At 35.4% G+C, this 14414-nt stretch overlaps 1 protein-coding gene across 1 annotated transcript; it reads left to right on the top strand.

Annotated features, from left to right (window-relative positions):
• The first annotated feature begins 7768 nt into the window (after positions 1-7768).
• LOC149530338 (uncharacterized) lies at positions 7769-10222 on the top strand. Its single transcript, XM_089808186.1, has 2 exons — positions 7769-7817; positions 9759-10222. Exons 1-2 carry the CDS (start codon positions 7769-7771, stop codon positions 10220-10222), a joined length of 513 nt encoding a protein of 170 aa, XP_089664312.1.
• Positions 10223-14414: the final 4192 nt, after the last annotated feature.

The following is a 14414-nucleotide window of genomic DNA, read 5'->3' as shown; positions in this document are numbered from 1 at the left end:
AAGACCTAGGCAAGTGGACCTCAGATTCAATTGATATCGTACCAGTGCAAAAAACATATCCCTGAATCTATTAAGCAGATGAAAACCCCTAAATCTCCTAATGACTTATGTAGTAACAAAGAAATGCAGTAACAAATTACAACTCTATAGAATGTACAAGCTGAGTGAGGGTTAAACTGTTCTAGCTCTTCAACATAAAATGTAAATATGATTTGAATTTGATTTTGATTTTATGTGGGTGGGGAAAGTGGATGAAAACTAGGTATGAACAACAAACTTATGATCCTATAACAGATCAGTGCTTGATCCATTGGGCAATTCTTGAATCTCCCTCATGCATTTTGTATATCTAATACTTATTCATATATTCAGATATATGATCTACCCATTCACCTTGTAAATAGACATCAATGTTCAACTAAATCTCATTCTTACCTGATATCCCCCTTAATAAACATGCAACACTGTTGAATCTCTGAAGCATTTACATAATTCCTTGAATTACAAGCAACAATGAAACAACATACAGCCTTAAGGGACTGCACTTATGATCTAGGCTCTTTATTCAAAGACCATAGAACATCACAACTCAACTGAGAAAGGAGATAAGATTCAAACTGAAACTACACACTTGTTGTTCCTTGTATTGATTTCCTTGAAATAATACATAAAAATGCATGAAATTAACTCACAAAGGACCTAATAAACCAAACTATTCAATGAACAAATGTTGTCATACAAGAGAGAAAATGGAAGGAATGAGAAACTAATGGGATGGGAAGGGGGTATCATAGCCAAAGCAAAGCTTCATGGTCTGGAACCAGCACATCCCAAATCTTCCATTCAGAATTCATCAATTCCAGGGCCATTTCTACTAAATACCTTCATTCTGGAGAAAATTTCCAATATTTTCCAACCCTTACCATAAAAGAAAGAAAGAATGATATAGAAGATAGATGAATTCTTGGATCTAATATGCAACTAACATCTGTCCACTTGAAATTCCATCTCCTTCAACTGAAAAACTCTTTCATCTTTCTACTCCTTTGATCTGATTTTGTTTTCATCATTACTTGTAACAAAATTGAAAAATATCTTCTATTCAATGATGAAAACTTTTGAGTTATCAAAATATCTGATAACTTCATGAAAATGCTGGTGAAATCTTGATTCAACCAACTTGAAAGTGGTTACATTCAGCCCCAAACTGTATTTTCACTGTCTGTTACTGATCTTGTAACTTCATTTTTAATTTTAGCTCATTCCATTGAGAAGGCCGCAAATTTCACGTTTCTAGCTATAACTTGAACCCATGAATTTTTGTGCAAAAATGAACTCCATAATCGAAAAGATCATCTTCTCATGATTCTGGCGATATATAACATTGCTATACTAGCCTTCTAGAAACCCCTAGAAAGTCGATTTGCAAATGTCCCCCCTTGCTAAAAGACTTAGGTCTATAATTCTTAAATTCAAAATTTTTTTAAAATGTCTAAAGTATAAACTCTAGAAATAAACTCTTTTGAATTTAAAATGCCTCAACGTGCATTCATTTGAAAAATAATAAAATATTACTTTTTATTATTTCCAAATTTTTGCTTTATCCTCTAAAAATTGAGGTCAAACTTCTGTTGACTAAGTGCCATGTGGCACTTTGTGATTGGCCAACCTGCATAGTCATTGCCTCATCATCATCTTCCCTGGGTGCATTGCCATGTGGCAACATCTTGCTTACCTGCAATTTTTATTTGATGAGCATCTTTCTTTTGCGGGCGTGCGCTGTCTATCAGATCGTGACACGTGTCATGATCTGGGAAATACCTACTTGAGCTTTCTTTGCAATGCCACCTCACCACATGCGGGACCCACTGCCATGTGGCAGCATCTCGCATTCTCACATTTTTAATCTTCACACATGTCTATCTTGTGGGGATGCGCCCACTGCTCATCTTGCCATGTGCTGTCATCTCCTTGCATCGAGCCATGTCATCGATCTCGCACATTTGTCTAAAAATTCTTCTTGGGTGACCCGCCAGCTGTGAACCACGTGCATGAGGCCAAGGCCCACCTTATAACTCATAGCTTTCAAAAGTCAGAGGTTCTTAAGACAAAAGTCAATAAGTGTATAATGGTATTTAAATACAAAAATGTCTTTCCCACTGAGCAATGTGGGATTAAAGGTTTACAAGCCCTATGCAAATTTGCCCTTTTTCAACGTTGTCGGCTTCCTTTTATGTATCTATTCTTCCTCTGTGTGGGCTCTTTGACAGCGTGAATTGTTCTTTATATGAGCATGAGTTCTCCTTTACTAATACTAGCCGGCTCCTACACAACAACTACATACTGACCTGGGTTTGTCTTCATCTGCATGCGGCATTGTTCAAGCTCAAGTTCCATTACAGGCTGTGGCTTTCTCTCTTTTCGTTGCAGCTAGGCTTTATTACAACATGGGCTCCTTTGAACATGTTGTGAGCTCTTGAACTGGTGGCTTTGTTGATGGGCACCTCTACCCCTTCTATAGCGTGGGACTCTACATTTGTATGTTGTTGCCTTCTATTCAATGCATGGGTAATCTTCTTTGTCTTTTATAGTGTCTTGGGACCCTACAAAATTCTTTGACCGATCCTTCTCACATGTTTAAGGAAAACAAATGACTTCCCTATTTTATTTGTTGTGAGTTGCTTCCAGGCAACTTCCTTTGAGTGTTCTCTGTCTTTTGCGATTTGGCTTGAAATTGCTCTCTCTCCAAAAAAAATCCCCCTACACGAATCCATTCTAGATATAGGAAACAATGAGGCACATTTGCAAGCAGCGGGCAAGAATACTTTTGCAACATCATTATTCCTAAATTAGGCTTATTAGCACTCTGACCATATCATGTCTAGATGTTGCATGTAGGTTGTTACACGAGGCAGAAGCAGATTGAAATGACGTGCACTAATTCTGTCAACGAACATATTATTAGATGATATAGGAAGTTCAAACTCCATCGTTTGGATTGGGGACTTCCCACAAAACAATACCCCATTCCTTAAGATTCTGTAGGCTTAATTTTGCTCAAGAATGGGAAAAAACTTTCATCTTTCACACTACCAATCAAACATTAAATGGAGGACAAATAAAGTTACATCAACAGCCAAGCATATATAAGAATTCCCTTAAAATAGTAATACATGAGGGTGACATGGCGGCAGCTAGTCATAAACAAAATAACAATTTCAATGTAACACTAGCAAATAGCCATCAAGAGAATCCATCTACAGATATTAAAAATTGTGTGAGGAAAATTAAAGAAATTAATTCTCATCTCACATAGACATTTGGTTTTTTGCAAATATAAATACTTAATCCTCTATTTTTCTTCATGCGACCTTTGTCCTTTGGATTTGTCTTGTATAAGCATCATATCCCCCTTTCCTAGGCAAGTGGTGGCTCCAAACTACAGTCTTCTCCCCAATCATCAGGATCAACAAAACCTTTGAGTTTTCTTCCATTATGAATTAGAGTGTACTTAGGGCATATAATAAGGTCTATCCTTTAACATATTAAATCTCTCCACTTTATTTTATCACCCTATCGATTTGACGGGATTAGTCGAGCCCTAAAGTGGGTTTGGCTAAAAAAAAAATTGTTTTTGAACACCTGAAACCTCAAATTGATCTATTCATTATCCAACACTGAATTGATACAAATTTGAACACTGAATAATCAAGTAAAAACCATTTTTCACTTATTTGTAAATTGTCGACTTTGTGCTAGGAGGTCCTTTGACTGGCCTTAAAAATTGACCCAAACACCTGATCAGGCTCTGAAAACTGACCCATTGATTCTCTATTCTGCACTCTTGCACCTTGTCGAATCTCATCTCATGAAGAATTTGGGGTCAAAATATATTCATTGTTGAAGTTGCCTTCTTAGAACTGCCTGCAAGCAAACATGTCAGAAAACACTAAACTGGGTTCGGAATCGGCTTCAAAAATTGGGTAAACTGACACTTGTAAGGATGAAAACTGGGACGTTGGTTCACTGTCATGAGAAGAGTATAAATTTAGGATTTGGGCTCATGACGAATAACTGGGTGCAAATGGCGAGTGGTCAAAGTAGGTTACTCAGAATTTGTAGATTGAAACAATGGTAGAAAAGCGATTTTTGCAAACAAAATTGACCTGAAAAAGTGTGCAAATGGATTCGTCAAGACTTGAAACTAGGCATACTTAAAGTATTTTAAGAGGTGAACACAGGGGTACAATCCATTTGATCTCACCAATCATGGATCTCAAGTTATAACATCTCAAACAGGGGTACCAAACAATCTGCAAATGCTGACACCAGTAAAAAGATAGAAATTGTGTTTGGAATCATGTTTGAAAACTGATCAAATGAATTCGTCATAAGCTAAAACTTGAACCATAACAAGTCTCTAACATCTAAAATGCAATGCAAAAGGAATTTAAACATTTTGGTCAACTGGGTCAAAATTATAGCTCGTCAAACAGGTCTTCCCAGAATTATGAACATTTCATATCAGCATGACATTGATAACTGACCAACTTTGAGGGATTCAAAACCTAGTCAAACAGACTCGAAATGACTCAAAATCTGAAACATAGGTTCTCGGGTATGGACACTAAAAAATTCCAAAGTGGAGAGTCATGAAACATTTCTGGGTGCAAGATATTCAATTGCAAACATGGCCTCTTATCACTGTTTGACACTTGGGGTAAAATGTAGATTCGGCAAATGCTCAAAATAGGATTTCACAAAATGACTTGAAATGTCAGTTTAACTTCATGGAACGCATAGGCATACTGAATGGAAGGTGTTAGAAACATTAAACACCTCATGGGGCTCAAAGGTACATCTAGGTACAAATGCATTAAAGAGTGCTTATAGGGCTTAATTTTCTCAATGGTACTCAAAATTGACCATGCAATTTTTAGTCCCAACATATGGTAGGCTAGATTTTATGGATTTATTAATAAGGAAGGCTTAATGGATTTAGATCTTCATGGTATTGAGTTCACTTAGAGCAACAAAAGGATAGGTGGTGAATTTATCCAAGCTTGCTTGGATAGATTTCTTATATCTCTAGATTGGACTAAAGATTTTTTGTGTAATCTTAAGGCTATTAGTTCAGACCACTTTCCTTTGATTTTTACTACTAAGACTATCCATAATAGAAAGAATTTTCCTTTTAGATTTAAGAAAATGTGGTTGCAACATCCAAAGTTTGAAGACCGATTGGTTGAATGGTGGAACATTAATATTGAAGGAAGTGCTCTTTTATGGGTGGCTTCTAATCTTAAAAATGTCAAAAAGAAAGTTAAAATTTGAAATAAAAGATGTTTTGGTAACATTTTTTATAACAAATATAAAATCAAAGAGGATTTGCAGTTAATCCAAGATAAGATTTAGAGGGAAGGGTACTCTTTAGATTTAGTGATGGAAGAAAATGAGAAGATGGTGGAGTATCATGATATTGTTACTAAAGAAGAAATTTATTGGAGGCAGAGATCCAGATCTGTTTGGCTAGATGAAGGTAACAAAAACACTAATTTTTTTCATTTACCTACTTTAAAACATACAGCTAAAACTCATATTATAAGTCTTAATAAAGGTAGCAGGAAGCTAATTGAGGAAGGAAATCTTAGAGGAAATGGCCTCCTTTTTCTCTTCTTTGATGTCTTCAGATCCTAATATTGACTTAACTCATTAGGTAGAGTTGTTAGATGTTATTCCTTCTTTGGTTACTAAAGAGCAAAATAGAATGTTGTGTTCTATCCCTAAGGAAGAGGAAATTTATAAGGTTGTTTTCTCATTAGGTGGGGATAAATCTCAAAGGATGGATGGTTTTCCTATGTTGTTTTTTTAGAAGGAATGGAATTTGGTTGGAAAAGATGTGTGTGATGTTGTTAAAGAATTTTTTGGGGCTAAAAGGATGTTGAAGGAAATTAATTCTACTTTCCTATTCCTTATTCCAAAAAAGGTTGGTGCTGACTCTCTAGATCAATTTAGGCCTATCAATCTATGCAATTCTTTTTATAAAATTATTTCAAAAGTCCTGACTTTGAGGTTGTTGTTCCTGTTGCCTTCTCTTATCTCTGAGCAATAGAATGGGTTTGTTCCTAGTAGACAAATCCTTAATTCTATTATATCTATGCATGAGAAGATCTACCCTTTATCTATCTCTAATAATCAGGGCTTTATTATGAAAGTTGATATTGCTAAAGCCTATGATAGAGTTGAATGGTCATTTCTTCATAAGATCTTATTATCTTTTGGTTTTAGTATCAATGTGGTGAAGCTAATTTTGCAGATGATCTCTACTACTACTATTAGCAAATAGTTTTTCCCATACAATTTTTATATGTAAAATAGAGAAAAATGTATACCAACAAATGAATTCCTACACAAGGCTAAGGAATTCTCTACTTAAATTTTCTTCAATAACAACAGGCACAGCTACCTTTATTGCAAATAAAGAATTTTTTATCTTAAAACTTAACAAGATGACCTTTTTAGAATACAATTTGTTGACATTATTGAATCAACTTATTTTATCTCATCAATACAAAAAAACTTTTTATGCTGAAGAGCCACTCAATTTTAATTATCAAGATTATCCACATAATTGAAAATTAAACAATCTCCAACAGATCGATAGACAAAACTATTTTTGTTTGTGGTTTAAATTTCAAGTTTTAGAAGCAGTATTTCAAAAGTAGCTTTAATTTTTAGGAGAAGAAGATGAGCATGGTTCCTCTTTCCATGCCAATCGATGACTTAGTCAGTAAATGTTTGGGAAAAACACCTAAAGTGAAGAAGGCAAGGACTGAAGCAAAGATCAATTTTGATAAGAAGTATGGGCATTGGTCAATCGAGATAGCTAGACCACTAGATGGAAGCTCATGCAAGTCCTTGGCTCCTCAGAACTACCAGATAACTAAAGTTGATCTAGGGAAGGGGAACCATGAGGTGGACATGGAATTCTTCAAAGCCTCTAATAAAAAGATTGCACATAGGGTATGGAAAGATGGATAGGACAAATAGGAAGTGAAGGAAACTATCAAGAACATGGTGCAATATATTAATGCTATCCTTCATCCTAAAGCAAAACCGATTAGCAAGATGTCAGCGATCATCAATGTGTCCTCTGCAACTAACCAACAATCTCTTGAAAACCTGCACAAATGTAAAGCAATTGCAAAAAATGGTTTTGGCGACTCTGTTGGGGAAGACTAAAATGGTTTTGCCTCATCATGAAATTTTCCCAGTACTTCAACCAGGCTTAGGGTTTGATAATACTCAAGAGGACATTATTTTAGATCTAAGTGCACAAGCCTAGAAACTTAGAACAAGCCTAGAATAGTTTACACAAGTTAATCAAGTGCTTGAAAGAGAAAAAGAAAGGGTAGAACTCATTAGAGGTGTACCAATTGCTAACGAAGAAGTGATAGTTGATAGACTAATCTGAAGGCCATTCTGAGTGTTGAATGTTAGTCTATATTGTGATAAACTAGCTATTAAAAAGTATACTCAAAGTGAAGAAAGGAAGGGGTTTATTGACGAGTCTTATGAATTTTTAAAGAGCCTTAATTTTGCCCCTAATCTCTCCAAGAAGCAAAAGAAGTTTGTCAAGAGTAAAAGTAGGCCAACATCTCCTAAGAAATCAACCCCGGTAACTACAAGCCTTCAAGCCCTAATCTTACTAGGGACATTAATACCTTCTCATTTAAATGTCCAACCTTTGAATTTCATTCCACCCAAAATGGCTGCTAACCTGTGGGGTACACAAGTAGGTCCCTTGGCTCTTGGAGGTAATCTACATCCACTTCCTAAAGGTGTCAGAGAAGTGTTACCTAAATTTTATGGTGATGGAAAGAAATCAATTGATGAACATCTCAATGCTTTTAATATTGTATGTGTAGTCCTTGTTGTTGCACATGAAGATGTAGCTGTGAGGCTATTTGTACAAACCTTAATTGATGATGTTGTTGACTAGTTTCATCATCTCCCACAAGGGTCCATTACCAATTGGAATCATATGCGTACTACTTTTGAAGATAGATTTAAATCCATTGATGATGAACATACCTTGCTACTTCAATTAACCCAGTTTAAAAAGGAAGTACATGAACCCATGAGAGATTTTGTAGCAAAATTCAATAAGATAATTCACAAAATTCATGCTACCAAGAGACTTAATGATGAGAACCATAAAGGATTCTTTGTTAATACAATGCCTCTAGACATCAGCTTTCACTTAAGGAGAAACAAAGTAACTGATGTTGAAGTTGCCCAAAGATTGGCAATTGAACTAGAAGATGACCTTTCAGCTGTAGGGAAATGGAAAAAAGAGATGCAAAATTCTAAATCCCAACCATCTTCCTCAAAAAAATCAGACCTATTGGTTCAAAATCTCATTAATGATGTGATGACTATTAAGAAGCAACTCCCTAAAATGAATACTTGTTACCAAGATATTCCAAGAAAATATCCAGGGCAAAGTAGTTTTTAGGGAAAATAGCTTACATTATCCTCAAGTCAACAAAAATCACAAATTGAAGCTCCACCTAGCAAAAATAACATGTGTGTTTTTTATCTTACAAATTATCATGAGGGAAGTTCTTGCCCTGAAAATATTAGATATCAGCAACTTGAAGTAGAAAAAGTGGCTTCCACTAATGTAATAATAGATGAAGAACCTTATAAGGAACTTGGCGACTCTATAAGCTATTACCTCGAGTATGAATCTAATTCTAACAGGGGTAATGACATCTTATTAACCTTGGAAGAGGCTTCGTGTTCAGTGTTCACCCAAGGGCAAAGAACCGCAGTAGCTGATGTTCATGCTAAAAATAGTACAAATCCTACTTAGGCCAAGGAGCAACAGGAAAAGGGAGAAACTAAGGGTAAGTCATCACCTATTTTAACAACTTCTCCTCAAATCTTGAAAAGGGTTGATTCTGATTCTACATTTGACATTGTTGAGTTTTGTAAAGCATCAAGGATACAAATTTCACCTACAAAATATTTGAGAATGCATCTTGGAGAACTTAATAAATTGGTTGAATATGTTAATTAGTCATCTGTTGACATAGCAGCTAAATAGATCAATGAAGCCAAGGTTTTGGGAGATAGTGAAACAATTGCCCAACAGAAGAAGGAATCTTCCAAGGGTAAGAAATTTGAGACACAAACATCTAATAAACAAGAAGAGATAATCCAACCAGACAAAATTAGTCCTAAACCTTCCTATAATCACAAACCTAATCCATTCTATGTCTCCCTCTTTCTCCATGGCTTTAAGCTAAGCAATTGCATCATAGATTCAGGCACTTCTGATAATATAATGCCAGCAATAGTAGCAAAAGCTTTAGATCTTCCTTTAACTAAAACATTTGGCAAATGTTATTCCATGGATTCAAAACAAGTACCTTTAATAGGTCAAATTAAAGATGCCCAAGTGTCTTTAGATACTTACCCTCAGAAAAGAATTAAGCTCACCATCCTAGTAGCAGACATTCCTACAAGTTATTGTATGCTTCTTAGCTGGACTTTCTGTCGAGACCTAGGAGGGGAAGTTAAAATGGATTGGTCCCAAGCTGTTATACCTGTGGGGAAGGAGAAAGTAACCTTTTTGCCTGAAGCCAAATCTAAATATGCAGTCTTTCCATCCGATGACCCCAAATCTCAAATCCTTTATCAAGAGACTGATTTTGCTAACTATTTGATCTTGTCTAAAAATGAGAAAACAGGTGAGAAATCAGCAGTAGAAGATTCACTATGGACTCTTGAGTTTGACGGAAGCTATTGTTCAAATGGATTTGGGGCTAGTGTAGTACTGATATCACCTAATGGTGAGAAATTCCCTTCTTCTTATAAACTTGCCTTTGAAAAGACTAATAATATAGCAAAATATGAAGCTTTACTTCTAGGTATAGAACAAGCCAAGAGGAGAAATATCAAACTGCTAAAGGCAAGAGGAGATGTTGAATTAATAGTGAAACAAGTTAAAGACATGTTCTCAGTGAAGAATCAAAGGTTAAAACACTATAGAAATCGTGTATGGGAGGAGATTGAAGGTTTTGATGCTTTTGCAATTGAAGCAATTCCGCAAGAACAAAATGATAAGGCAGACTCCTTGGCAATATCAACTTCTTTGTTAATTCCCCATCTTGATTTCATAAATAGAAAGTATTCAGTGGAGATCATTCACTAAGCAAGTGTCCCTGATAATAACAATTCATGGAAAGTATTTAAAGATGATGCTCACATTAATGCTTTCTTGCAAAGTATTGAAAAATTTTCTACTAACTATTTTGAAGGCTCGAATGTTGAATGTAGAGAATTTTGTCCTAATGTCACTGATGAGAGTGATGTGTTACAATTAAAAGGGAATGTAATACCCAAAGGCTTGGTTAAGCTTGAAAAACTCTTTGATAGGCGAGATACTTTCTTAGCTCAAGATTTATCACCTAAAGAAGATCCAAATGTTGATTATGAAAAGGTGAATTTGGGAGATAAACATGATCTCAAAATTATCAATTTGGGAACCCGTTGTAAAGAAGGTGAGAAATCTAGATTCATCAAGCTTCTTACAAAATATATAGATGTCTTTGCCTGGTCTTATGATGACTTAAAGACTTTTAGAAATGGTCAATTCAAACACCATATTACTTTGAAACCAGGTACCTCTCCTTTTAGGCAAAAATTGAGAACATATAATCCAAAAGTTTCTGATGCAATATTTAAGGAGATAGATAAGATTCTTAAAACTTGCATTATCTTTCCTATTCATCATTCCACATGGGTGGCAAACATATTACCAGTCAAAAAGAAAAATGAAGATATAAAGATTTGTGTTGATTTTAGAAACCTTAATCAAGCAAGTTTGAAGGATAATTTTGCTTTGCCAATAATGGATCAAATTCTTCAAATGGTTCCTGGTTCAGAAATGATGTCATTCTTAGATGGTTTCTCAGGTTATAATCAGATAGAAGTTGTTGAAGAAGATCAACACAAAATAACATTTACAACACCATGGGGTACCTTTGCCTACAAAATAATGCCTTTTGTCTTAATAAATGTTGGTGCCACCTTTCAATGAGCTATGAATTCAAATTTTGGTAACTTATTGGATAGGTGCATCACAATGTATCTTGATGATATGATAATGTTTTCAAGAAAGTGGAAGAAACACCTAAAATATTTGAGGAAAGTGCTCCAAAAATGTAGGGAGCATGAAATTTCATTGAACCCTAAGAAATCATTTTTTGTTGTAACAGAGGGAAAGTTACTTGGGCACATGGTCTCAAAAGAAGGAATCAAAATTGACCCAGAAAGGGTAAAAGTTATTCAACAACTATGCCTTCCTGTCAATCGCAATGGTATTAAATCATTTTTTGGACAGATCAATTTCTTGAGAAAATTTGTACCTAATTTTGTAGAGACCGTCAAGCATATGGCCAAATTGCTCAGTGAAAAGCATAATTTTAAATGGGATGAACCAGCATCTAAAGCATTCCAAGAGGTAAAAGAGGCTATTGCTAAAGTTCCAACACTATTTCATCTTGATTTCAAAAAAGATTTTATAATGTATTGCTATGCATCAGAACATACCATGTTAGGAATATTGCTTCAAAAAAATGATAGAGGAGAAGAGATGCCTATCTCTTTTAAGAGTGTTCCATTAAAGAAACATGAGTTAAATTACTTCTTGTCTGAAAAACAAGCCTTTGTTGTTGTGAAAGCAATGAAATACTTTTGGTACTATATTTTGCATTCACATTCTATAGTTTATGTCTCATCCATTGTAGTCAAGAGTATCCTCACATAGCAAGATACAATAGTCAATAATCGAGCAACATGGGTAGCAAAAGTGCAAGAATTTAATCTGGATATCTGACCAACTAAATTGGTTTGAGGGCAAGGGTTGTGTAAACTTATTACAGAAAAAGAAAAAGAAGAACCTTACCCCAATTGTTTGTTTGTTGGCCTAAAAGATGAGTGTTTTTCTGACATAGCTTATTTCTTGACATATGGAAGATGTCCTGATCATTTAAAAGGAAAGGACAGAAGGACTCTTCAACTCAAGGCAGCCAATTTTGTAATCATTGATGATGTCTTGTACAAAAGAGGTCTAGATGGTATGTTTTTAAGATGTGTTGATACTAAACAACAGGAAAAATTACTAAAAATCTTCCATGATGGAGCCTGCAGTGGTCATTTTTCATCAACAATGACAACTTTTAAAATTTTAAGAAGTGGATACTATTTGCTAGGTATGTTTAAAGCTACTTATCATTGGGTAAGGAATTGTGAGAAATGTAAATTGTTTACCAGGAAACCACAATTAGCTGCTCTCCCTCTTAAACCTGTGATTATAGAAGAACCCTTTCAATAGTGGGGATTGGATTTTGTAGGGCCTATTAATCCAAATTTGAGTGTAGGACATACACACATCCTTACTGCTACTAATTATTTTACTAAATGGGTTGAGGCAGTTCCTGTTAAAGCAACAACATCACAGGTAGCGTGTAAATTCTTGACAAAAAATATTTTGACTCGTTTTGGTACTCCCAACAAAATAGTGACTGATAATGCATATAATTTTTCATTCCAAGAAATTCAATTGTATTGCTATGATCATGGTGTCCAATTGTCTCATGCTTCTAATTATTTTCCTCAAGGCAATGGACAGGCAGAGTCCATGAATAAAAACTTGGTGAATATTATGAAAAAGTTGGTAGATGAAAAAGGAAAAGATTGGCATAAGAGGTTATATGAAGTAGTTTGGATTGATAGAACTTCTCCCAAAAGAGCCATAGGCATGACACCTTTTGAACTAGTGTATGGAGTTAAAGCGCAATTGTCCCTACCTTTGGAGCTATCTACACTGAACTTGCAAAAAGTAATTGAAGATGAAATGTTTCAATCTTCCATTGAAAAGAGAATACTATACCTCCACAAAATAGAAGAAGAAAGAAGAGAGTTAGTGGATCATATCACAAACCATCAAGCAAGGGTCAAAAGAATTTTTGATCGAAAGGCAAGGCCACAAAGATTCATGAAAGGAGATCAGGTACTGTTGTGGGACAAGAGGAAAGAACCTAAAGGAGCCCACACCAAATTTGAGAGCTTATGGAAAGGCCCGTTTGTGATATCTGAGGAACTGGGTTCAAATGCCTTCAAGTTGCAATACCTTAATGGAGATGATCTTCCCCTATCCTATAACGGGCAGGACCTCAAGCTGTACCAATTTTGAGTCTGTTGTTTGTCTTATTGTAAATATCGCCTTTTTGGTTTTCACTCTTTTCTTGCTCCATTCTTTGTGTTGTGTTTTTGTCTTTTTGAGTTGATCTGCAAAGCCAAAGTCCCCAAGTTCATTGATGATCCTTCTAGTCTCATTCCCCAACTAGAGTCGATTGTTACCACATATATTTTTCTTGTGTCCTAAAATGGTTCAGTCTTGAGTCTTTCCTTGATCCTGAAGTTGAACTTGAAGTTTTGTCTAACTTCAACTTCAAGTTCAAGCTTGCATCAGCCTTCCATTTGTCAAATTCCACTTCCTGTCCTCGAGTCGGTCTTGGTGAAGTTGAAGTCAAAGTTGAAGTCTGATCCATCCAAACTTCAACTTCAATTTTGATGTCGATTTGTTGTACTAATGTTTTGTTTTCATGCAGGTTTCCAATCTCCGAGCAAAAGCAAGGTGGGTCCCAATAAAAATACTTCCCAAGGCAGGTGGGTTAATAAATAAGAACTTTAAGGCAGTACCTGTTCAGATATGGCAAGATCTAGTGAAAGGGAAAATTTTTCATTTCATGATGACATGGAGTGCTAGTATGCGTACGGATTTGATGGGCATTTATAACAAATTACTCAAAGGGTCTTTTCCAATGCATGGCACACAAATAAGTAATTATTGCATTTACTTTTCATATCTATCCTGCAATTTCCCTTGTAAGTCATCCCTTAAATGCATTCATTTTACCTCTTTTCCCACTCATTTTGCCATTTGCAAAGAAATTCTAGGGTCGTTGAGTAGGGAGAACGAATCGTAGGCTATAGCTCTGTCAAACTATAAGTGTCTTGCCATAACCCTCTGCAATTTCATTTGTGCTTACTTTGTTTTGAAGTAATTCAATTTGTATCCTTCCAAACCCATCTTTCAAGTAGCAAGTCATGATGCTATTTCATCCTAAAATGCCCAAGTTTGAAAAGCCATTTTTGCTTAGTTCTTTGCTTGAAATTTGTGATACATTTTTGGTTAATAAAAACTTGTCTGGTGTCATCGAGAGAACTAGAAACACCTAGTTAGGTCCCATTCATCAAAAGCTAACTAATAGTGGGTTACTAGAAGTCATCGCCTTTTTTGCTACAATCACATGCCCATAACTTGTTATAGAGTGTGC

This window comes from Cupressus sempervirens, chromosome 11 (assembly GCF_028749045.1).
Source record: "Cupressus sempervirens isolate cs-2001-9-10 chromosome 11, ASM2874904v1, whole genome shotgun sequence".
Lineage (NCBI taxonomy): Eukaryota > Viridiplantae > Streptophyta > Pinopsida > Cupressales > Cupressaceae > Cupressus > Cupressus sempervirens.
Note: the sequence above shows the minus strand (reverse complement) of the source record. Positions and strands in the feature narration are given on the sequence as shown.

Excerpts from the sequence above, each read along its gene's own strand:
- LOC149530338 (XM_089808186.1), top strand. The coding sequence starts at position 7,769 with ATGGCTGCTAACCTGTGGGGTACACAAGTAGGTCCCTTGGCTCTTGGA. Across the intron at positions 7,818-9,758 it reads AGGTCCCTTGGCTCTTGGAG|GTGAGAAATCAGCAGTAGAA; the intron begins GTAATCTACATC and ends ATGAGAAAACAG.